Source organism: Ursus americanus, chromosome 18, assembly GCF_024610735.1.
Source record: "Ursus americanus isolate L20-20 chromosome 18, mUrsAme1.1.p, whole genome shotgun sequence".
NCBI classification, from domain to species: domain Eukaryota; kingdom Metazoa; phylum Chordata; class Mammalia; order Carnivora; family Ursidae; genus Ursus; species Ursus americanus.
In genome coordinates this window covers 8,391,190-8,416,873 of record NC_142144.1, presented here as the reverse complement: position 1 = coordinate 8,416,873, position 25,684 = coordinate 8,391,190, and the positions used below count along the sequence as shown (strand labels likewise).

General features: G+C 48.5%; 1 protein-coding gene across 8 annotated transcripts in view; it reads left to right on the top strand.

Annotated features, from left to right (window-relative positions):
* RALGPS1 (Ral GEF with PH domain and SH3 binding motif 1) overlaps positions 1–25,684 on the top strand; it is a 280,227-nt gene that overhangs the window by 90,373 nt on the left and 164,170 nt on the right. For all 8 annotated transcript variants that reach the window (XM_045790913.2, XM_045790912.2, XM_087869364.1 and 5 more), the window contains 3 exons: positions 8,344–8,427; positions 16,461–16,550; positions 19,335–19,427. In XM_045790913.2, coding sequence (XP_045646869.1) covers positions 8,344–8,427; positions 16,461–16,550; positions 19,335–19,427 — 267 coding nt within the window. The remainder of the gene's footprint in view (positions 1–8,343; positions 8,428–16,460; positions 16,551–19,334; positions 19,428–25,684) is intronic.

The window sequence follows — 25,684 nt, the reverse complement described above, 5'->3', positions numbered from 1 at the left end:
AAGTGGGGGGAGGGGCAGAAGGGAGAGGGAAAGAGAGAATCTCAAGCTAGCTTCACACCCAGCAGGCACGCTGTTTTTTCTTTTTAAAATCTCAAATGCAATATTGCATTTTGCTAATTACCTTTCAGTATCTGAGAGGACCGTATCACATTTTTTCTTTGATTTATTGATGTGCTGTTATTGTGTTAATAGTCTTCAAAATATTAGCTTATTCTTGTATTTCTTAGACAAACCTGCTAGGTCATGGGGTCCTTCTTTCCCCCCTTGTTCTGTATTTGTTAGGTGTCAGGGTTTGGGGCTTCTTCCCATCACTTTTTGTGCTCTGGAATAAGTTATTTAGCATAAGAATTCAGTGTTCTTTAAAAGTCTGAGAGGACTCACTGGTTAAATCACGTGGCCCTGGAACCTCTGAGTTAACTTTTCCGGTTTCCGACGTGGTGTTTAGCATACTCACCAGACACAGAAAAGTTTTAGTTGGCCAATCAATGGAAGGCAGTGCGGAGTCTGGGTCCGAGCCTGCGCCTTCCCGTGAAGCTGGTACTTGCAGAAATTTCATTCTGCGTTCCCAGCAGTGTTCAGGGTGGCCCTGTGGCATGTGAAGATCAAGATGATGGAGGGTTGGATTGTGCCGAAAAACGTGATTCCTGAATTCAAACTGCCGTGGAAACAGTGGGCACAGATGCAGTGTTGTGGAAAACCAAAGCAGAGCGAAGGGACAAGCTGAAATTTCCTTCTGGAACTCAGAGGGAGACCCACAGGGGACAATGAGGATGACTTGTTTCTAGGAGGTATCGTGCGTGTCATAACAACTCTGCAAAAGGAGGGCTGGGGAGATGTGAGGAAGCATTGTGAGGACAACAGTAGGCTGAGGAGCCCCAGACATGGCAGGAGCACCGTTTTCAAGGGAGCAAGCAAGTGTGTGTGCCCCTGCGCCTGTGCATGAGGCGTGGCCACCGCCCTGCAGACAGAGGTGTTCTGTGGCTCAGAGCCAGGCTTGTGAGACAGACAGACCTGGGTCTGAGTCTTGCCCCTCATGCTGACCATAGATGAGGATTTGAGCAAATTGCTTAACATTTCCAACTAGGGTTCCCTTTCTTCATCTGCAAAATGGGGCAGTAATGGTACTTACCTCCTGGGCTTGTTGTGAGGATTCACCGAGCGATGGACAAGCAGGTGTACAATGATTGATGTACATGGCACTTAGTAAGTGCTCAATAAATATTAGTTGTTGTTCTTATTGTCCGTATTATTGACCAAGTGTAAACTCTGGTTTTCTCTGGGTTTTAGGCTAATGGATGGTTTACATTTTCTTCTACAGGCTTTCTGTGTTGTCCAGGTTTTCTGTCCTGAACATTTACTGGGTCCCTAATCAAAAAAGCCAAAGTGTATTGTTTTTAAAAGCAGACATCTGAATGCTATTACTTGGAAAGAGCATTTCCCAAGAATATGGAGAAAGGGAATTGAGCACAGTCCCCAGCAAAAGAGTGGAAAAGGAACAGGTGGCCCCATGGGCTTGTATTGGGCTTGGGAATCTGGGTGAGCTGTACTGCCGGTGGCTCCTGTCCCTTCTGTTCACGGGCCCCTTTCTCTGTCACATGGACCGGAGGCTGTTCACAGGGTTGCAGTTGGCTGCTGCCCTGCGTTGACAGCTGGTTCTAATTGTGCAGAGCTGCACAGTACTGGGGCTGGATAGGGAATGTTTTGGGAAATTTGCATCATCTTCATGACCCTAAATCTACATGTGTCCTAACTCCAGACAGTAGTTGGAGGAGTCGATGAAACAGTAGTGGTTGTGAGTTGTTATTCTATAGAAATTAGTAGGACTGAAAGCTGAGAAAGATGAGTTACTTGTATTTATTCAGTGATCTCTTCCCCCCGGACAATACTCTGATGCCAAAGAAGGTACCCATTTGTCCCCAGTGATTCTTTCCTCCTCTTGTGGTTTGGCCAGCCAGGGTTCTGAGGCCTTCTGAAGGCCCTCATGTTCATTTCTCCCGGGGCCCTGCCTCCCCCCCTTTCTCCATACACACATAGTCCTTGCAGGTGTTTATTTCAAATTACTAAAGTGAATTGCCCTCCCATGAGAATATTCTACCCCACATATGAGATTATAGTACAAACTAGACTCTAGTCTAGTGGAAGAGCACTCGAGGGGTTTACATCCACTCTGCCACTCTCTTGCTCGTGTTATCAGGGCAATGAAACCTAACACGTGCGTGAGGCTTTGGGCGCTATCTCTGCCCAGTCCCTCTGTTGCCTTCCCACCCTACTCAATAAAATAAAATCCAGTCCTCACTTGCCGTCCAGGCTGGGCTATGACCTGGCCTCCCACCCACTTCCTTTGCTATCACCTCTCCTCCCACCCTCCGCTCCGGCCACATTGGCCGTCTTGCTGTTCTCAGCCCAGCCTCTGCTTTGGTCTGTTCCTTCCTACCGCTGGTTTCTCCTGGAGGCTGGGAGGCTGCTGAAGTCTCATGTGAGGCCTGCAGCTCTGTCCTGGCTTTGGTGAGGACAGGCTCATGCTCCCACTATCACCAACTGCGTGTGTGGCCTGGGCAAATTAATTCACCTACTTGTTATGTTGCTTTTCATTTAGAAACTGGGGGTGATTGCAATCGCACCTGCGCTGAGGGTCCTGTGAGGATGACACAAGATGGCACGTGTCAAGTGTTAGCACAGTTCCTGGCACAAAGTTGGTAGTCAGTAAATCTTGCTTTTGCTTATCTGGCTGGAGCTTGGCCCTCATCCCAGTAGTTGGGAATCCTACCGCCCAGGGACTCCTCTTCTGGGTGTTATCCCCATCAGACTGCAGGATCTCTCCCGGCCTGGATCATCTGCCCCTACTCCCACCTGCCCATGCTGCCTTTTCCCCTGAGCCTTACTTTATTTATTTAAGAAACACATTGAAAGTACTTACAATGTATCAGATATTATGCTAAGCAGTTGACAAACATCACCTCAGTCACTCCTTATAACTACTCTGTGAGAGAGGTGGATATCGTTGTCAGTTTTCACATGCACAAGGTCAGGCCCTGGGAGTGGAAGTGACTTGCCCAGGATCCCAGAGCCAGTTGGTTGTAGGTCAGCCCCAGTCCATCTGACCCCTCAACTGCTGGACTCCATGGTCCCTCTCTTTTCGACCCTGTGCCCTCCCAGTTCACTCCTGAGACCAGAGCCAGCCCCACTGCTGGGTTCCAGGTGGGAGGCCCCCATGGAGGAGCTATCATTCCTACCTCCAGCCCCAGCACCCCCACTTCCACGCTAGGAGCATGTGGGTGTCACACACCTTGGCTACTGTGACTTCCTTGAGGGTGACAAGGCCTGACAGTCCCTGAAGGACAATGGCAGCCCCTCTATTATTTGCCTGTTCTTTTTTTCTTTTTTTTTTTTTTTTAAGATTTTATTTATTTGTTTGACAGAGGGAGAGAGCACAAGCAGGGAGGAGGTGCAGAGGGAGAGGGAGAAGCAGCAGGCTCCCCGCTGAGCAAGGAGCCCAATGTGGGACTTGGTCCCAGGACCCTGGGATCATGACCTGGGCCAAAGGCAGACACTTAACCGACTGAGCCACCCAGGCGCCCCTATTTGCCTGTTCTTAACCATGTCACCAGAGTCTAGGCCCTAAAATGCCTTACTCCTTAGACCCCACCCCAACCCCAAAACTGGCACTGTCCCCCCGACTGCCTCAGTGGGTCATCTACTCCCTGGGGTGTTTTTAGAACTCCTTTGACCAAGTGTGGTTGTCCCGCCAGTTCTTCTGAAGATTGTTCCAGATATTAGAACGGGAGGAATGGGAAGAAACATGGAGGATGGAGGAGGGAGCAAAATGGTAATGTGGGGCTCTTGGCCGGCAGCAACCTGGTAGTACTCCATGAAGTCAGATTAGTGACCTTTCCTTAAAGTGATGCATGTTCCATGGGGACATGTTTTAGGAACGTGATTTGGAAAAGATTGCAGTCAGAATCAAGCACATGTGTGGAAGGGCCATGTGTTGGCACCAGCTTCTTTTGGCCTTGGCAGCTGGTCAGACTCCTTTGGGTTCTGGGCCCACTGATGTTGAGGATCCTGTGGGGGTACCAACGAGGTGTGGCCAGGGGGTGGCTGAATATCCTGGTCTGGGTCTCAGGAGAGAAGCCCAGGCTGTGCACAGACATTCAGTGGGAGCCATGGCAGTAGATGTGGGCTTCTGGGGAGGACTGTGGACATGGAACAGTACAGAAGATGACTGTGGACAGATTTAAGTGGGATTGGGGGAAAGTGCTGGAACAGAAGAAAGCACCCGGGGGGCGCCTGGGTGGCACAGCGGTTAAGCGTCTGCCCTCGGCTCAGGGCGTGATTCCGGCGTTATGGGATCGAGCCCCACATCGGGCTCCTCTGCTATGAGCCTGCTTCTTCCTCTCCACTCCCCCTGCTTGTGTTCCCTCTCTCACTGGCTGTCTCTATCTCTGTCAAATAAATAAATAAAATCTTTAAAAAAAAAGAAAAAGAAAAAAGAAAAAAGCAACCGGAAAATAAGACTGGGAATGGTGGTCATGAGACGCGAGAAGACAACCAGAGAACACGGTGCTGAAGGGCAGGGACAGGGAGCGGGAAGAGGTGGGGCGGCTGTCTGGCCAGGAGGCTATCATCTGTAGAGGACAGAGCAGTGTCAGTGGAGCAGGGGGGGCGGGGAAGGAGGTGGAGAGGGAAGCGGTACTGACAGCCCTTTCAGGAAATGCATCGGGAAGGGGAAGAAAGAGTAGGAGCCGGAGGAGCCTGGAGGCCTGGAAAAGATGTCTTTCATCATAACTGTCCCTGTTGTTGTTATCATCCTATTACTATTCTTCATGGAGAGGAAGGGGGTGAAGGTGCAGGGAGGAGAGAGGGCTTGCGGGCAAGGCTTCTGAGCAGGGGAGGAGATGAGATCCAGTGCCCAGGAGAGCAGATCCCCTGAGGAAAGGGTCTCTCTTCCATTGAAGCTGAGGAAGGGAGAGGACACAGGTGAATTTGCACATTTGGTGGCAGAAAGTTTTCTTCTCACAGCTTCTGTTTTGTCTCTGATGAAGCCAAGGAGCATCCACATGACAGAGGAGAGGCCCCGGAGGAAGCTGGCGAAGGACTATACAGGCTCGTACTCTTCTTTCACATCCAGCTGACCTCAGCAGAGAACTCAGAGCCAAGGACAGACTGGCCGAGATCAGGGCCCCAGTGCCCTTGGGAGGGGGTGTGTGGCAGCCCAGGGGCAGCTGAGTGGCTCACCAGCGATGCGGGCCACCAGTCTCAGCCCAGCCCCTTGTCTCCTTCTAGAACAGCCTTGTCTCCTCCAGTCAATTTTAACTTAATTACACTCAGATCGGTTCCATAGCATAGACCTTTTTTAGGCATTAGTGACTGGAAGAGTTTTGTTCTATTACTTCACATTTTCCAAACCCTCTTCACACAGATGGAATCTCTTGTAATCCTATAAGGCCAAACACAGAAGAGGAACAGTGCCAAGGAGGTTGGGCCCAGGACTTGTTTTAGTGCGGATAGAATGGTCTTATTTCTTTTGAGATCCTGATAAACCTTTCTGCCTTGAATTTGGGAGATTTCAACACTGAGGAATGCTCCTACTCCATTCATTCAACAAATGCTGCTTGCCAGTGCTGTGAGCCAGACCCGCGCCCTGCGCGTCGCCTCCTCTGCCAGGCTTTGCCTCTTTCAGTCTCTGCCACCAGTCTGTGGAGTTGATTGTGGTGTCCCTGTTTCGTCAGCGACGAAACCGGTACAGGCAGAGGTTAACTTTCTCGGGATCGTCCTGCAAGTACGTGGCCGGGCTGGGATTCAGAGCAGGGTCTTCTGGCTCTTAAGGCCTTTCTCCATCCATTTTATCAAACGTAGTGTTTTCCTCTCTTGAGGCTTTAATTTTGAATGTTATGTGTCTCTCAAAACCCAAGAAGTGCACAAACCATTTATGAATCAGGGTCTCAGAAATGATCTTATCAAATAAATGTAGGGCAGATGTATTAAGTTCTTGCTTTGGTTCCTGTGTGCATGACATCAGCAAAGTGAGAGAGAAATAGTAATAGATTTTGTTAATAATTTAAGATCCCAATGAGAGCGTGGTGTGGGGGAGAGTAGAGGGTGTTTGGAGCTCTCGCTGGGTCTGACAGCAGTGGGACTCTCGGGAGGGGAAGGGAGATAACCTTTACTGAGTACTTGTTCTGTGCTAAGTGCTCTGCATGTCTTAATCTTATTTAATCATCATATCAAGCTTCATAGATAAATACAGTGTCGTACCCATTTTAAGATGTGAAAATTGAGATTCTGGGAAGATTGTGTCCGAGAAGATCATGCAGCTGGTGTGTGGAGGCCAGGATGGGGCTGGGTCTGTCTAATTCTAAATGACATTACAGACTCTTAATTAAGTGTGTACACATAAACCACATGTGTGCACACACACACGCATACACACACGTATATGTATATAACTTTTGCTGTCTATTAAAGAATTCAGGGAAAAAACAAAGAAGTAACTATCAGCCAGAAACTGGGCAACAACCATGCCCCAGTCCTTGATCACCAGGTTTATGAATTCTCTTTTTTATCTGATTGTAACCCATACCTTTCTAGGACTGGTTTTGGGATCCACAGAGGAGGGAGGCTCTGGTTCTCACAATTAAACTTGGAAAGGGCAGTGATACACGTTTGCAAAATCAATTGAAGTGTACTAAAGGGGAGGAGAAGTCAGTGTAACTGAGGCGGGTTGAATACGCATTTTCAGAATGGGAAGAATCATGGTAAACTGTAAATCCTACATCTCAGAGAGGCTCACGCCTACTTTTGAAAAGAGATAGGGTCAAGGTATTCCTTCAAGAGGAAGAATCCTGAGCGCTTCCTCTCTACTAAATGGAGGCAGTGAGAGTGCTGTGCTGTGAGATGACAGGAGACGTGCGGAGGCCGGCACCTGACTGACATGCGCGGGCTCCTGCTGAATGGCAGCACTGGTCCACATCCTTGTCATTACTGGTACTTGGGGTCTGCACTGAAGATGTGAAGGACTTGGCAGGGTCAGGGATGGTAGTGTTTTCCGTGTGGGTGACGGGAGGAGAATGGTGCATTTGCAGAAGGGAGGCAGCTGGAAGAGGCGCCGCGTACATAGCCCCGGCTTGGTGGCTGAGCGCTCTCGGGTCCAGGCCATTGGATCTTGTATCTTGAGCTGTCCATTGCCTCCAGCCAGGCTTCACACCGTGCCCGCCCCTCTGTGGCTTATAGTTGGGTCCTGAGAAGCATTCGTAGGGCACAGCACTTTGGGCACAGCTGCTCAGCCAACAAGTTTTGTCTCTGGCCATTCCCACTGCCCTCCCTGACTTCCTGGTAGACCCCCGTTCCAGCTGGTGGGCAGCTGGCTCTCACTAAAGATCTTATTAAAGTTCCAGATGTGTGGCAAAAAAATGTTGTTAATAATAGCAAGGCCTGGTATGAATTAAAAGGAGGGCTTGTAACTCAGAGGTAGAGAACTTTAATCTGCCCCCTTTCTTCCATTCTTTGCCAGGGCTCCCAAGCCACAAGGTGAGCATGCTGGGCATTGGGTAGTTGGGCATTGGGTAGTGGGTCTTCCCTGGTTCTCCTAGGCACCCCAAGTCATCCTGGTAGAGTGCTCCTGTTAGCTCCCTGGGGTAGGAACCAGCCTCACTGATGGGTAAAATGTAAGTAATATGATGATTCAGATTACTGCTAGGAAAGAAGAGACAAGGCCCGTGAAGAAGATGTTAAAGGCAATCTCTCCTTCTGCCCCCCTGCTGGTTGTATGAGATATGGGAGGGGCCAACTTCGGGAAGGGGTGTGAGGTAGTTCCAGAAGCTTCTCTGACTTAGTGGGCTTGGGCCAGGATGTTCTCTGATTCCAGGAATGGAGGATGTCACGTGGCCAATGACCTCTGAGATCCTTTAGTCATATTTTAATTTTAAGTTCACCTAGGGAGATGAATCCTGCTAGCTCACACATTATGCCCTCTCTCAGACAGGTTGCTTTCAGAAGGGACTTCTGGTCCCAGGGGAGCTGGCAGACAGGCAGTTTGCGGTTAAGGATATTTTGGCACTGAAGTCCTGAGAAATGTGGCTGGGGTTATGGAGAAAAGTATCCCACTTCCCATCTTCACCTCGGGGTGGGGGCGGGGGGGGGGCGGCGTCCCAGGCTGCACCTCCATCTACAGATCCAGCCCTTCTCTCCAGAGGAGGAGAACCCTCACCCACCCTGGTGAAGAAAAGGATGGCCAGGGCTTTGGCTCTTCCGCATATCGTGTCCACATTCCACTTAGATGCCCCTGGTGTGTTTTGTGTCCTGATTAGGAAGAATCACTGTTGAAACTGACTCTGTCCTTCCTAGGAACTCGCCAGCTGTGGATGGAGTAAGAAGGAGAAACATAGTCTCGCCCCCAACGTTGTGGCCTTTACCCGGAGGTTTAACCAGGTAAGTAGTACCCCTTGTGTGTGCCTGACCAGGTAGCAGTCTTGTCCCCTGTGGTCTGGGCACCCTGCCAGGTTTCAGTCCCAGGCTTCTGGCCCCAGGTCCAAACCCCTCTTCCCGAACCACCCCGCCCATCAGTCCTTTTGCCTGCATGGTTCTTTTTTCACAGCAGGTGGAACTGAACACATCTTTCCTGGGTTTAAATCACTTCATTGGCTTCCAATTCTACCTAAGCTAAGGCTGGAGCCCTTAATTGCCCTGCAAGGTCCTGCACAGTGGGTCTGGTTTCTGTCCACCCCTCTAGCTCCATCTCTTGTCCCTTCCCCTATTCCGTGGGCTTCAGCCATCTGGGCTGGCCTTCCTTCTCTTCCCTGTCCCATCAGGCCCCCAGACATGCTGTCCTCTCAGCTCAGAATTCTTCCTCCCTGTTCAGCTCCCAGTCTCATCAGCCTGAATGTCACTTCTGCGGGGAGCTTTCCATGAATCCCCAGCCTGTGTGAGGTCTTCGCTGTCATATGTTCCCTCACTGCACCCTGTGCTGCTGTCTCCATGTGGCCCTTTGCTCATCTGTGCTCACTCTGTGGAACTCTTTCACCTCCGCCTTCCATGCCAGTCTGTGGGCTCTATCTTGTTCACCACTGCGCCTCCCGCCACCTTGCTTAATGTCAGGCGTATAATAGAGCCTTAGTAAATATGTGGGAAATGAACGAATGAGATGCTCAGAAAACACTTGTTGAATTGAGTTTCTTTGAGTGCCTGATGGCCGGGCCACTGGCCCCATACATACTGCTGCAAACTGACTTGGTCCAACCAGAACGTTTGCTCCAGGTATGAATATTTGCACCCCCACGTAAGGGAGTGATGGTGGGGGCTTAGGCCAACTCAGGGCAGTAGACTTCTGGCTTCTTATCCAGATCTGCCAGAATGTGATCTTTGCTAGTAAGCTACCTTGTAAGACCCCCTTTGAGTGGGCCAAACCCCCAAATGGTGCTGTTGACAGCTTTTCTTCTTTCTTCTTTCAAATGAGGACAGTGGATTAGAGATTACGTAGTGTGCGTGACTGGACCTCGGGGTGATGGGCCTGGGTTCCCTTTGGGCCATCCCTGCAGTTGGGCCTCCCTGCTCAGAAATGCCGGTCCCTATGCATCACCACTGCCCAGCCCTCCCCAGGCTTCCCCAGCCTTGGCTACCACCCAAGGATGGGGAGAGCTGCAGAGAGGCACCAGCATTTCATCTGAAGATCAAGATTGGAGTTAGCATTATTGTTGTTATAATAGGAACTAAGAAGGGTCTAGATGCATCTGGAGTAGGGGCTGTATGTACTTGTTTGTTTTGAAAAGAGAAGTTCTCAAGCCTTTTGTTTCTTTTTTCTTTCTTTTCAAAATCTCCCTTTTCAACCAAGCTTAGGCTTTAAAAAATAAAACAGATGTGTACACGCTATCAGAGGATTCATAGCTTCCTTAGCAAAACTATTTGACTGGGAGCCAGCTCAGTCCCACCTCTGACCAGCCACAGAGCTCCTGGAGGAGGGCTTCTGGGGGCTCTGATGTAATCTGCCTTGCAGGTGGAGGCCAGGTCAGCTTGGCAAAGGGTGGTGCAGCTTGTTCTGCGAACAATTGCATTGTGTCCAGATCAGACCAAGTGGGTGAAGCGAGCCAGAAGTGGTCGCATTTTCCCAAACAGAACGCTTTGAGAAATGGTCTTGCTGCCAGCCTCAGCTACTCAGAGCGAGCGGGTTCTGGACACAGCCCTCGTAGCTCTGTTTTGAAAACTGGCCAGCAGCCAGCCCTGGTCAGCCACTGGGCTGCTTTCTCTGAGATGAACTGACTGGCATCCCTTCCTGGCAGACTTTCATATGTGAGAACAAAGTTCCCCATCAGACTCCAGATAAGGGAAACAGGTCAGTTACCTTTCTGAGCCTCAGTTTCCTTATCTGTAAATGGGAATAATAATATGACTCACCTTGCAGAGTTGGTTTGGAGATTGAGTGAAATGGTATATAAAGAACTCTTAGCTCAGTGTCTGGCATGTAGTAAACATCCAAACGTTTTTGAGGAAAATAAGAGGGAAAATAAGATCAGCTGATTGGAAGGAGGTTGCCAGCAGATTTGAGGCTTCTTGTGCCCAAACCCGAAACCCAGCGGCCAGTGTCCTGGTCAGACTCAGTGGGCTTGCCTGCTTCTCTGTGGGATCTGCGTCCCTTGGGATTTGTTCATATTGCTCACAGAGGGATGGAAAGACTCATCCAAGTTCACTGAGCTGTGTTATGGGCCAGGCTGTATCTCAGCACCAAGGAGTTCACCACAGAGCACAGAAGTGCTTATCCTTTTTTGGATCATGTGTTCTTTTGACAATTTGACTCTAAACACATATATATGAACCTGCCCCAATGGAGGAAGTGTAATTTCTTTGACAAAATGGTACTGGAACAATTGGAACATTTTTTATGTATGTAAAAAAATGGACCCAGACACAGACAATAGATCTTCCATAAAAATTAATTCAGAATAGATCATAAACCTAAATGTAGAAGATAAAACTATAAAACTTTTAGGTGAAAACATAGAAGAAAATCTACATGACCTTTGGTGATGAGTTATTAGGTGTAACACCAAGAGCACAATCCATGAAAGAAAGAACTGATAAGCTGGACTTCATTAAAATTAGAAATTTCTACTCTGCAAAAGATGCTGATGAGAAAATTAAAAGATGAAGCACAGCCTGGGGAAATATTTGCAAAACACATATCTGATATAAGAATTGTATCCAAAATAGACTCTTAAAACTCCTCAGTAAGAAAACAGCCCAATTAAAAAATGGGCAAAGATCTGGACACCTCACCAAGGAAGTACAAATAGCAATAAAGATGAAAAGATGCTCAACATCATTTGTCACTGGGGAAATGCAAAACACCATGCACCTGTTAGAATGGCTGAAGTAAAACAAACAGTGACAGTACCAGTTGCTGGCACGTATCTGGAGCAACACGAACTCTCATTCATTGCTGGTGGGAATGCAAAATGGTACAGTCCAGCAGTTGCACTCTTAGATATTTATCCAGCTTCTTTGAAATCTTATGTCTACACATACACACATGACGTGTGCGCACACACGTTTATAGCAGCTTTTTTCATCATTGTCAAATACTGAAAGTAAGTAAGATGTCCTTCAATAGGTGAATGGCTAGACAAACGTAAATCCATACAATGGAAGAGCACTCGTAAAAAAAAAGAATAAGCCCTCAAGCCGTATAAAGACATGGATGAATCTTAAATGCTTATTACTAAGTGAAAGAAATCAGTCTGAAATGGTGACATATTTATGATTACCTCCACCTTCCCCCATCCTCCCCTCACCCCTAGCTTTTTAAAAACATTCTGGGGAATGTAAAAACATTTTTGAAAAAGGTGAAACTCTAGAGATGATAAACAGATCCATCAGGGATTGCCAGAGGTTTGGGAAGGCGAGAGTGTTAAGTAGGTGAAACACAGAGGACTTCTTAGGGTGGTGAGCCTATTTTGTATGATACTGTATGATACATAGTATCATTGGATACATGACCATATGCATTTGTGAAAACCCATAGAACTTTACAGCACCAAGAGTAAACTTAAGCATATGCAAATTTAAAAAGTGTATTGTGGAAATTAAGGAATCCTAGAGTGGAATGCAGAACATAATAAAAAAATCCAAACATATTATAAATGTGTGAAACAATATCACTGAGGTGGGATGAGGGAAAAAGGTGCTGATCTAAGTAACTTTGGAAATGAATGGAGCCTGTAAGACTAAAGACAAAAGGAACTGTATATAAGCTCTGTACTCTAGCTGATATAGTTGCTTCCCTGGAGGATTGGGTAACAATTCTGAAGCCATTATACATGAATACTGGAATTGAACAATTAAGGAAATGCATGGTAGATGATAGGATCCAGGTTTTTCACTGTTGGAGTGGAAAGTTATAGACAAGGGTAGCAGGCTAAGACATTAATATGAACTCATATTTATTTTAATATAGATACAGATGGTTACATATGGGAATATTTATAGATATGTATATGCACTTGGGTTAGTATACATACACACACACGCACACACACACGCACACACATACATTACTTTGCTCTGCCAGCCAAGACGACCTAGAAACAGTGACAGCCCAGTAGTAATAAGCACACCTAGCACCCAGATCTTGGTTTCTTTCTTTCTTTTTTTTTTTTAAAGATTTTATTTATTTATTTGACAGAGAGAGACAGCCAGCGAGACAGGGAACACAAGCATGGGGAGTGGGAGAGGAAGAAGCAGGCTCCTAGCGGAGGAGCCTGATGTGGGGCTTGATCCCAGAGCACCCGGATCACACCCTGAGCCGAAGGCAGACGCTTAACGACTGCGCCACCCAGGCGCCCCCAGATCTTGGTTTCTAATACTGTTCTCTAATCAAAGGAACCAAGGCTCCTTGGAGAAATGGCTGGTTTAGTCCTGGGGCAATAGCATCTTGATGAGCCTGTAGCGGTACCAGAAAATAAGGAAGTGCTCAGACCAGCCAACCAACCATACAAAACAATGCTGGGGTAGGTCAAAGGAACACAGGAGCGAACTGAAAAAGCTTTCAGTGGCCAAAGCTGGAGCAATTTAAGCAACAAAATAAATAACATAGTGTTGGGTTATAACCCAAAGTGTAAAATAAATATCCATGAGTCCTTTCTGATATAAATAAATGATTGCAAAAATAAATGGGGAAGAATAGACAGACTTCCTTTGCAGAATAATTCCAACAGCTCGCTTCCTTCCATAGTGACTTCTTTCCAAAGTCTGAGGTGATACCATTATTTCTGTAACCAGTTTCCAATTGATGGGCATTTTCCCCCTATTATTTTTCTTTATAAACAGTACTTTGGTGAATCCTTGTAGATGAGTTCCTCCAAATTTCTGTGTTTTCATAAGATAAAAATTCTAGAGAGAATGTAAGTACTCGAAAGGTATACTTAAGTTGCTCTTCTAAATGGTCCTATGAATTTACACCCACCCCCAAACAGTGTATAAGAGTACCAGTTTCTCCGCATTCTTGGTACAGTATATGGCCCACAAAGGGTTAATGTATTTTCTTACTACACAAAGAACTTTTACTAATCAGTAGTAAAGGGATAGACGTCCCGTTAGAAGGATGGGTAAGGATCTGAGTAGGTAATTCACAAGGCAAATAGTACAAATGGCTCATAAATATTTGTAACAAAAAACTGAAAAAAAAATACAAAAAAGATGTCAATTGAATAGTTATGAAAGAAATGCAAAATAGAAACAATGAGACATTTTGTCCATTAGGTTAGTAAAAAAAAGAATCGTAATAACTGGTATTTGCCTTGCATGGGGGCATGGATCAGTTCAAACTTGTTGATGGATAAACAAATAGACCTTTCAGAGGCCAATTTTTTAAATATATACGTTTGAAAAAAGGTGCACATACTTTTATTCATTCCACCTTACTGGAATTTATCCTAAGACTTTAACTAAAAATGAATAAATATATGTGTATGAAGTGCTCACCACAGCATCGCTTAGTACAACAAAATAATTAGAAATAAGCTATCCAACGATGGATGCTCAGTGATAGTACATCCCTAGGATGGAATACTTGGCAGCTGCTAAACATTATGTTGTAGAGGACTATTTATTCACTTTTTAAAAATTCTTGTGATAATATGATGATAAATATACCAATTTAGTTGAAAAAGACAGACGTGTGTTCTGTGAATGGAAAAGAGAGTAGAAGGACGGAAACCACAATTCTGTCATGGTGGTTTGTATACAAGAATGAAGGCAAATGATTCCTGCCTTTTGTGCCTATCTGTGTGTCCCTTGTTTTCTGCATTAAGCTTCTCTTAAATTTTGTAGTTAGAAAAGAGAATAAAAAATGTTGAAACTTTGCCGCTTCTACCTGTGTAATGTCTTTCTTATCTGCCCCGTCTCTCTATCTCCTTCAGCATGGCCCTAGCGCAGGCCTCCCACCTGTTACTTGGACCATTGCATCAGCTTCCTGATGGGTGTCCCTGCACCTACAGAGGCTCTGTCACTTCTCTGCTCGGAAACCTCTGGAAGTCTCCCCATGTAGAATAGCACCTAATGTTCTTTTAGTCACCTTGGTGTTCCAGACCCCCGCCATCTGGCCTTCAGTGCCCTTCCCAGCTGTGATTCCCGCCTCTACCCTGATCCCACAGAGCACCTGCAACACCAGACCAGTCAGTCTGCTCAGCCCTCCCTGGTCGTGGTGTATACAGCGATACCCCAATCCTACCTTTACCTGCTTGAAGGCTACCCATCTTTCAAGGCCTGCCTCTTCCAGCAGGCCTCCCCCTCTCATCACCTCTCCCGTGTTCCAGTCCGCTTCGGTTGAACTTCTTCCATGTGCGGGATTGCCATGTGATTTCTGGAGGATCCTTTGGTCACCTCCGTATCAGGCAAGGGCTGAGAGGGTCTGGACTCAGTGCCTAGAGTCTTCACACAGTGCAGGCTTCATTGGCAGTCTGTTGAACGGAATTGACCCGGGGTTGCAGAGGCCTCGTGTGCTGTAGATCAGCGTGAACTCTGCCATGTTCCATCATTATGCCTTAAATATGTGTGATTTTTTGGCACACAGGAATCTATTAAATTATACATATAAACGATCACATTTGAGATTATGTGGCATAAAAATGTGCATGTATTAAAATATAAGGTTTATGGGCATATCATTTGGTGTCCAGAAAATCTTTCTTCCATAACTGGCTAGTAAACGTTTGAGTCTGAACTTAATTTTAGGCAATTCCTTGGAAAAAATGATTCTATGGAAACCCGGGCATGTCCTGGAGGCAACCGCGGATAATTATGTGGAAAAAACTTTTCTATAATATTCCTGCTTAACATAAAAAGCAAATTTTTGATTCCTGGTTACTCTTTCCTTGTTTTCTCATTGAAAAGTGACTATTTCAGGAAAGAGAAAAAATTTGGTTGCAGCAGTAAAGGGGCTTTGTTAGCTCTGGAATATCCCTGTTTTTCTCTGTCAAGTACAAGAGGTTTTAGGTGCCTTTACCTTCCTTGCAGCTCTACACATCCCTGTACCCTGCTCAGCTCTGTCTCCGCTGTGCTGTCATTCCACCCTTGGGCATCTGCGTGTCACGCAGCACTGTTGTTACAGTAGCGAGACAGAAGCAAAAAAGTAACCACTTCCCAGGCTTCGTTGGCACGGAGCCCTTCTGTGTCGTACCGAGGTGTCGTATGAGTCAACTATACCCTGGTAGATAACTTGCTTGTTCCCAAAAGGATTCAGGGGCTTGTGGATGTTGATTTCTGTGAGAGGTCAAGCATGAATAATGTTTTTTTTTGTTTTTTTTTTAAAGCATGAATAATGTTCTGAACCCAAAGTACCAGCGTGTCCTTTTGGCATAAGTGATCTCCAGAAAAACATGTCCCTTCACCTGCGTTGCTTTATGGAACTTTGAAAGACACTTTCATATCATTTAAATTATTGGGTGAACCTCTCCTAGAAAATTAAATTTGTTACAATTGTGCAAATATTGGTGAATCCTACTTACTTGAGGTCTGGCTGGGGATATAGATCTCATGGTGGTCCACCCAGTGAACATACCCATTTGGCCATTTGTCCATCCATCCATCCGACCATCCATCCATGGTTTTCCCACAACAGGGGTCCTTCTGAGCAGAATCTGTCTGCTTCATCTCAAAATTTCCTGCCACAGCTTCAGAGAGATTCATATGTTGTGGAATCCTAGTAATTCCCCCGGATGATGAGGAAAGTACTTGTCTCTCTCGGCACGCTGTGTGTGTTCGAGAGGAGGTGCTGAAGGAGGGACCTATTTGCAGGGCTGGGTGTCATAAAGGAACCCTCAACCACCTGCAACCCCAGGCTGTGCTCTTCCAGCTTGCTGACCTCTGGGAAATCCCTGTCTGTGGTGGGTGAGGGCGGCAGGGGTGGTCCAGTATTTAACCACTTCTCTGGTATGTGTGTATATGTGTGTGTGTATGTGTGTTTGACTCTACAGGTCAGTTTTTGGGTTGTTCGAGAAATTCTAACAGCACAGACTTTAAAAATAAGGGCAGAAATCCTGAGCCATTTTGTGAAAATAGCCAAGGTAAGTTCTTTTATTATTTTCCCTTTCTCCACTCTTTCCCTCCCTCCCTCCCCCTCTCCCTCGCTTCCTCTCCCTCTCCCTCCCACCCCTCCTTCCTTCCTCCCTCCCTTCCTTACTTTTTGCAGAATGTGTTTCCTCAGTACTTTGAGAGCTGCTTTGCTCTGGGCATGCTGGGCTGGGTTCAAACAGAAGGCTGTAACCTGACTCCTCCAGGCTGTAAGACCGACCTAGGTGCCCACTCAGCCTCCCCGCCCCTGTGCACACATGGTGGTGTGGCCCTCTACCCATTATTATGTTAGCCAACCATTCTCTTTAGCTGGCTGTTCAGACTCTCTGTGAGGCCATGGGGGCTCCCTCTGGGGTCCATTCATCCTCCTGTTTCAGATTCAGCCTGTCCTGGGGGTTGATGGGCTACGTGATACCATCCCGTCCTGCGGTTTTGTCCACAGTCTGCAGAGCTCACCCCACCCCCGTCCTGAGCTTAAGGTCTAGGCCCAGTGACCCTGCTGGCCCCCACTCCCACCTCCTGCCCCTGCCCTGATAGGTTCTGTCCTTTCCAGTTGTTGAGCACCAGGCTTACGTCTGTATCCCACCTTTCCCCTCCTCTTCCCTTACGTCGGCCAGCCCAGGTCGTGATACCATGGGCCTTCCTGGACCACTCTCATCATGCTGCCAGCTCCTCCCCTTACGCTGCTGCTGACCAAGGGGCTTGCCTGCATCTGGGCAGCGCGCTGCTGTTCTGCCTAGTTCGCTATGTGGTGTGTGCACGTGTTGTGTTCCCATCCAGATCCTAGGCCCGCTAACCTTTACTGATGCCCTTCTGAGTCGGGCATCATAGCAGCCACTGTACTGACATGATCTTGTTTGGTGTTCACTTTGTTGTTCTCCCACTTCTAGAGGAGGAAGGGGAGGTTCAGAGAGGTAAGTGCTCAGGCCCAGGGCCTTACAGTGAGTGAGCTGGAGCGTGTCTCTTTGCCTTCAGGGGAGCTGCTCTGCTGCCCCTCATGGGAAGGTTGAGGGGATCCATCCATAAGTATGTCAGGGGCAACAGACACTTCCACGTCATGTGCATTCTGAAGTGCTTGGGACCATGCTGGGGCTGGGTTTAACGATGCTTGTTACTGTCCGTGAGTTCATGCTGGGCCACGGGAGAAAGCAGGATGAAGTTCTAGTCCTCCGGTGCTTCCAGGAAACGAGTTTGCAGTCCCTCTCCAAGGAATCCAAAACGATCCCTCCTTAACCTCTGCCGTCTTCCAGCGGTGGCTCAGTGTTGGCACTGTGCCCTGAGTGTGTTCTTGTGCACACACCTCCTTCCTCTGGGCCTTAGTTTCCTGTCTGCGAAATGAGAGGGGTGGATTAGGTGATCTCCCAGAGGACCTTCAGCTCTAAAAGAAATTGTGTGGCAGGCATAGCAATTCAGATACATAGGATGAAATTCAGTCCTCTCAGAGAATCGATTATTATACACAGGGAACAATTAGAGATTATTACAAGATGTGTGAAAGGAAGTATTAACTTGTGTGGTAAGGGAGAAATCCCTGAGTAGGAACAGAGCCATGAGGACTAGGCATAAGGGCTTTTTATTCATTCACTCGTTCAGTAGGCCCTACTGTGTGCTGTGTGAGGTGCTAGGGATATGGTGGCAGATGAGCTTCACCCCTGCTCTCAGGGAGCACATGGTCCAGGGCGAGAGAGAAGCAGGTAAAAGCAGCTACAGCCCAGTGTGCTAAGGAGATGCACAGACTGCGGTGGGAACACACAGATAGGGTCCCCAGTCTCCCTAGATTTGGGAACAGGGTTAGGAAAGACATACTTGAGGAAGGGGCGTCTGAGCTTGGTAGAACCCAAGACAAGTGCGGGGACAGGCAGGGGAGAAGTCTTCCCGATAAGGGATGAGCAGCCCACAAGGCACAGAGCACTCACCCTAGTGCCAGGTGCTGGTCTGGCGCTTTGCACGCACCATCCCGTGTAGCGCCCATGCCGTGGTTAACTTCCTCATTGAAGGCGTGAGCACGCCAGGGCGCCGGCAGCTCATGGCAGGACACATGGGTGCTGGGAGCTGGGATTGAACCAGGTCTCTTGGTTCCATGGAGCTCACTCACTAGCCCAAACTGCACTGGCTCCCAAGAGTGAGAAGTAAACCCCAGTCCCGTTAGCAGATTTCCCTCAGCACCAAACCTAGAACAGAGCAGTTACGTCTTTCTGTACTTACTCTCGGCCGTGTCTCCTACTGTTGTCTTCCATGGTGAGGAACTTCTGTGAGACTGAATTGAATCCAACTATTCTTACCACCGTGGAGCACGGTTAAGTGACCAAGAGGCCAGAGCTCTGTCTTCCTAGCAGAGGGGGATCACGCAGATGGGTGGCAGCTTCCCTCAGCCCCTCTCGTTCCGGGTGTAAGGTAGTCGCAGAAGACCCACGTGGATATTGTTGGCATAGCCGAGGCTTCAGTTTACGAAAGCCTGCTGGGACAGTTCCAATTCGTCTGGAAAAAAGAACATAAAGGACATTATCAAACCATATCCCGCACCATGGTTCTGTCCAGCAACCAGACTAGTCAGCTTACAAAATTTTGCAAGTGTTTGAGATGCAGAATCACCTTTTGACGATTTGAAAGCGAAAGAGCATATGGTTTCTATGAACTCCATAGAACTATATTTTCTACATGAGATATTTTTAAGTATAATTGAATTTCATGAATATGACAACATTTGGTAACACTTGAGCATGTTTTTGTTCTGTTGTTTGTAGCAGCAAAATAATCTATTCCATATCTTTTTTCAGAAACTTCTAGAACTCAACAACCTTCATTCTCTCATGTCCGTGGTATCAGCATTACAAAGTGCACCCATCTTCAGGCTGACAAAAACCTGGGCTGTAAGTTAATTCCTTTGATTTTGGCTCTTGTTTCACGGTGAAGTTCTTCAGTGGTGAAGCCCCCGAAGGCTTACTCTCTCTGCCCTTTGCTGGTCACAGAGGATTACCGTGGGTTCCCTGGACATCCTGTCTCCTTCAGGGAGCGCAGCCCCATTTTGGGATGAGGAAGCTGTGAGGATACAACATGGCTGAGGCCAGAGCTCCCTCGAGTGGACCTTCCTGGACCCATAAGGTTACATGTAGAGGCTGGGTCAGTGACATGACTTCTGCCCTCCACTTGGCTGGCATTCTTCTCTGACAGGCTCCGAATTGCCCTTAGGGAGGTCTCTGGGCTGATGATTCGCAGCTACCCTGGGTTGCTGGCCATATAGCTACAAGGCTCTCTGGAGAGACCTGTGGCCCTCATGTAGAGAGAAGTGGGGTTTTGTTTTGTTTTTATTCCTGAATGCCATGGATAATTTCAGCTCAGAGGTGGAGTCTGATAGTTATATAATTGAGTCTGTAGGAAAGTTTTTCTGCTGTAAAAATACTTTAAAAATATCTCAGACCTCTTTATCCTCCTTAGCTTGGCGCAGTGCCTGACATGGGGGAAGTAATTGCTATTTCCATAGCTCGTTAGCATTCACCTCCTGGCCCGCCTGGTCCAGGGTCTCTCCCACAGCCACACAGCCCAAGCCTTTCAAGACCTGTTTATGTCCCACTAACTGAAGGAAACTATATGGAATTGTCAGCTGTGCTTCTGCAACTCATTTCCGAACTTCTTTCTGCCAGTCTGTGGGGCTGGGCTCAGTTTCATACTTGGCTAATTCAGGGGCCTTTAAAACACTTAGGGATTATGTTGTAGGTGATCAGAAATGAGCCTTGTTTTTTTAAATTGCTGTTTTCCATAGACCTAGCCCTAGCAAAGTGGAGCGAGACATCTTAGCCTGGAGTCAGAAACTGGGTTTGTGTTCAGCCGCTGTTCAGAGCATGACTTCGGTGGGACTTGTTTCCCTCTATCGACTCAGAGGTTGGCCTAGATGAGTGGTTTTGTGTCATTGCTTCGTGGAGCCCCAAGGGTTCCGTGGAGCTGCTTGAGGGCCACCAGGGCTGGGGGAGAGGAGGGAGGTGCCGAGTAGACACCTCGGCACTGTTTCCAGCAGAGCAACTCTGTTTGCTGCAGTTTGATGTCCTGGGCTCCTGGGTGGATTTCAGCTCGGCAGTGGCTTGAGAGCTTGAAAGCAAGTTTGGAAGCCACTGGTCTTTCCCGTCGTTGCCAGACCTGTGAGTCCCTGAGTCCATCTGAGCCATGAGGCTTTTTTCAAAAGTTGCCTACAGAGTCTTTTTCAAATGAATTTTCCATTATTTAGATGCAGTTCTTGTTTCTTGGGCTGCTGGGAGCCATGTGCGGACTCAGAGAGATGAATTACAAATCTCGGCGTGCACAGACCTCCCTGTCAGCGATGTGGTGACTCTCCATGACCCGCAGAAACTGTGTCATTGGTGAGGGCAGCCAGGGAGTCTCGCAGGCCCCCTCTCGCCCACCTGTCCTGTTGACCCTAGGACAGTGGTTGGCACAGAGCGTGGAGAAATGGAGGGGGCCAAATTCATCCTTTTTCACCTTCATCCAGATCACCCCAGCCCAGCGGAATCGGCAGCTGCGTCCCTTCCTGACACTCTCTCCACACCTGTCATTACAAGCACACAGCACATCTGCTCTGTGGTTTTGTTGACAGGTCTTCCTCTCCCTCAGACTGCCTTCTTTCATGATGAGGTCTGATTCTTCTTTGTATCCCTGGTGTCCAGCCGAGTATAGGCTTGTGGTTTAGATCGCCTATGTCTGTTGTGCTGAATCTGATCCTTCATTTGCTATTATTTCTGGTAATGGGATTAGCCGTAGAAATATTGCCAAAACAGAGCTGTGTCCCCTCTCCCCACCTTTCCATGGACCTGGTACTGGGGAGACCTCACGGGCCTGCAGAGTAGGGGGGAGCAGGAGCACGGGCGACCCTGCCGTAGCAGCCCAGAGGGTCAGTGCTTTTGTAGTCGTCATTTTTAAAAAAAGGATTTATTTATTTTTAGAGAGAGAGGAGGAGGTGGGGAGGGCAAAGGGAAGGGAGAGAGAAACCCACGCAGACTGCACTGAGCGCAGAGCCTGACGTGGGGCTCTGTCTCATGACCCTGAGATCGACCTGAGCCGAAACCAAGAGTCGGACACTTTAACTGACTGCGCCACCCAGGTGTCCCTAGAGTCTTCATTTTTTAGAGAAGGAAACTGAGGTGCAGTGGCCTGACGGAGATCCCAGGGCTGGCAATTGCCAGCGCTGGTGTGATGCAGCCTTGCCTGACTGGCGACACAGTCCATGTTCTCGGCCAGTGCGCTCGATGGCTGGTCGGTGATGGAGCCTGATGTCGGAATCCGGCTGAGCACAGGGCGGAGAGAAATAGGTACACACATTGGGAAGTGAGGCTGACACTCGGGCCCTCAGGGACAGGGTGTGACTCACTCCTCGAGTGCTGTCCCTGGGTGGCACTGAAACCCTGGATATCTGGGAAACCTGGACAGAAGGGAGTTATGGGTGTGGGCAGAGACCTGCTACTTGGTTGCACCATGGATGAGCTCCAGCGAGGGCCAGTTGGTCGTTAGCTGTAGGGCAGGGCAGCCCGTTGAGCTGTCCATGGCTGACTGCGGAGTGCCAGCAGCTGAGTGGGTTGGGATGGGTTGGAGACTGACACTGAGGACAGTCTCCCACATAGTAGGCCCTAATAAATGCTGGCTCATGTGCAAACAGGGAGGGAGTCACCTTCTGCTGGCCTGGAAAAGCACAGGCAGGGTCTGATTCATCCCAGCACTGGGGCCTCTTTGGAGAACTGGCTGCCTCAAGGCCATGCGACGTGAACAAGACAGAATCGGTCAATTCTGGTTTCCTGAGTATGTGCTACCGTGCGGCTCATATTCATTCTGCAAATCAAATATTTACCGAATGCTTCCTCCATGCCAGGCCTTGAGGCTACGGTCAAGGGCCCTGTCTTTATGGGCTTTTGTGTTGTTCAGAGGAGACAGACACATTATTGAGGGAGGATAAACACATGTCCCGGCTTGCTGGTATAAGAAGTGATGGATAAACGTTCTTAAGTGTGTGAAGCAGTGAGCGAAGAACTGTCTGATGGGAATGGGAGTGACACAGGAGACCAAGACAGGAGGGTGTGAGAGAGGATGACTGGGGTTTGCTGGAGCATGGGGCTTCAGGGAAGGTCTTTCTGAGAAGGAAGACTGCGTTAAGTTGAGGCCTGAGTGACACAGGGAGCCGGCCGTGCCAGGATCAGCGTACAGCCAGTGCAAAGACCCACAGTGGGCAGAAACTTGGTGCCATCCAGAAACTCCGAGCCAGTGTGGCTGGGGTACTGTGGGCCAGGAGGAGATTGATACAAGATGCCGTGGATGGGCAACGGGCCCGTCGCAAAGGGCTTACAGCCCAGGACAGGAGTTAGGTTCTATTTCAAGTGCACGGAGCCGGACATGATCTGGCTTACAGCTGCTTTTCGGTTTTTGTTTTTTAAATTACTGTTGCTACTGTGTGGAAAACAAGCTAAGCGGGAGTGCAGGGGGTCAAGATGGGAAATGGGGCCTGGTCCGGAGGTCAGGCAGCATCCAGGAGTGAGGTGGTATTGGTTGGGATGGGGGGGTGACAGGACACAGGAGAGGAGGAGACCGATAGGGGAGCCATTCTGAGGGCAGACCTGGCAGATTGTGTGGTGGGATGTTGGAGAGGAGGAAAAGATAGGAATGAAGAGGATTTCTAGGTTTGGGGCCTGAGCAGCTAGGATGATGGTGGAGCCTTTTCTCTGATCAGAGTGGTCCCAGGAGGAGGCTGACTTACTCACGAGTGATCTGGGGGTATGGAATTCCTGGAGTTTGGGTGAGTCACTCTTTACAGTAATTATAGTCATGTGCTACACACACACACACACACACACACACACACACACACACACACGCTCTGCTGGCTCTCTGCATGTTCCTATCATGATTTTCTCTCCTCTGCTGAATTGATCCAGGCAGTTTGACTCATCGGCAGCGGCAGGGGGAATTCATAGCCACTGGGCCAGGCGGCCTGGTCTGCAGGGTGCGGACCTGGAAAGGGAACCTCCTGGTAGTGGGGCTCTCACTTCAGACACCTGGGGGCACGGGGTCATCAAGCATTTTGGAGAACAGCCACTTTGCAAATGTCCTGAGAAGGCAGATGTGTGGCATTCACATATTTCGGGCTTGCGAGTCTTTTATTCAGGAAGTGCCTCTGCTCCCTGTGTCTGATGTTGTTGAGAAGGTGGTGATGGGCATGGGCTGCCTCTTTCAGGCTTTCCTGAGCTTTGGCTCAGTAGGAGGCAAGATGGGTGAGGCGGTGAGGATATGGAGGGCAGAGGAAACCGATGTTTGCGCCTCCGATTACCCATTCCCCTGTCCTTCCTCATAGCCATGCCTGCGTTGCTTCTCAGAAGGTCCCAGGCATGAACTGTGCTGACATTTTCACCCTCACCTTCCTTACGTTGCCACAACATTGGACACCTCATCACCCCCTTCTTGAAAAATCTCCGTCCCTTGGCTTAGTCCTCTTCTCACTGTTCTGACAGCTGGCTCCTCCCTAACTGCTTTTGTTCCTCTCGCCCACTGGATGGAAGTGTTCTGCGAGGCTCTGACCCCAATTCCCGCCCTCCCATCCGCTTCCTGTCCCTTGGGGATCCAACAGCACGGAGAGCTTCACCATCACTTCTGTGCCCAGTGGAGGCTGTCTCCTCAGCTCACACTCAGCCTCCTTCTGCAGCCCTAGACCCACGTTCCCACGCCTGCTCCGCACAGCCCTCTGCTTGCATGTTCCTTTGACAGCTCACGCTTGGCATGTCTGAAATCAAGCTTTGGTTTCCAGGAAGTGATCGTGAGTGCCAGAAGACTCTCTTAGCAGATTGTGTTTTGGACGTTGAGGCAATATGGTAGACGGAGCTGACAGGGAATAAGCCCCTCCTTCCTGATTGCCTGCTCCAAACACACAAACACAAATAAATGCTGGATAAAATACAACCAAATTAAAAACCAAGATGCAAAGCCGAAACCAGAAGCCAAGAAAGGGAAGTCACCATGTGCTAGAAATAAAGCGTGCTCTCAGAGTCAGCACCGTGAGCACAGTTGAAAAGAAACCGCTGTGCGTCGGCTTTGCAGCTGGCACTAGGGTTCTCCTGTGCACATGGGTGGAGGGTCCAGGTTGCAGGCCCCATGCACATGGGGGGCTGGAACTCAGCTACCCATAGGAACCCGAAAACCCTCAAGTGTCACCCATCAGAACATCTCTGTCCAGCCTGGGGGAGCACCATGAAAGCATGAGTAAAAAAAGTCACCTATGGGAGACTGTCACCCCAGCCTGTACCTCAGGCAGCTATGGGGTCTGAGTACGCAAGACCTGAATTAGTGTGGGGACCGTAGGCCAGGCAGTGAGGGGCAGTATGTCCCATGGCGATTAAGAGCATAGGCTCCTGAATCAGATACCCAGGCTCACCCTCGGACCTACCTCTATGGTAAGGATTAAACAAGTAAATACATGAGAAAATGTTGAGAACTGTGTCTGGCACGTCGGAAGTGTGTTGGGTGAGTATTTGTTGTGGCTGTTACTGTTGTTAGCATTATTTTTGACTCTTCTTGACTGTTCTCAAGTAAGCCAGGCCCAGTTACCTCTGACCTGAGATCATCACTATCTTTGGGCTACTCTCCTTGCCCCTGGTCTCTCTGGCCATTCCTCACACCACTGCTGGAGTGATCGCCCCGGAAGAACTCCAGTGTCTTCACTTTCCTGATCAAAGACCGCTTTTCGTACTCCCCTGCCCCTTGCTTGGTTGCGGGCTCTGCGCCCACCACTGCTGCGAAGCGGGAAGTTCTGATATAACCCTTTTGGTGCCGTTCTTTTTAACCTGCCATTTGAACATTCACTCACCACCCCCAGTTTTATAATAATGCGTATATTAGTCAGCCAATTTTTAACTATCATTTGGATTCCTAACCCTGGACTCCGGCGATTCCTGAGAGTCAGCGGAGATGCAGAGCGAAGTATGTTTTTAGCGTTGCCATTTGGAAACCACGGACATATGATGACCATTTTGGCTACTTGTTCTACTCTCCCGATACTTCCCCTCAACTTGCAAACGGAGCACCGATCTCGAGTCGCTCAGCATGAGCAGCAAATACTAATCAAAGGGGGAAGAATGAGCTGCTTGTGGCCGTGTACGAACAG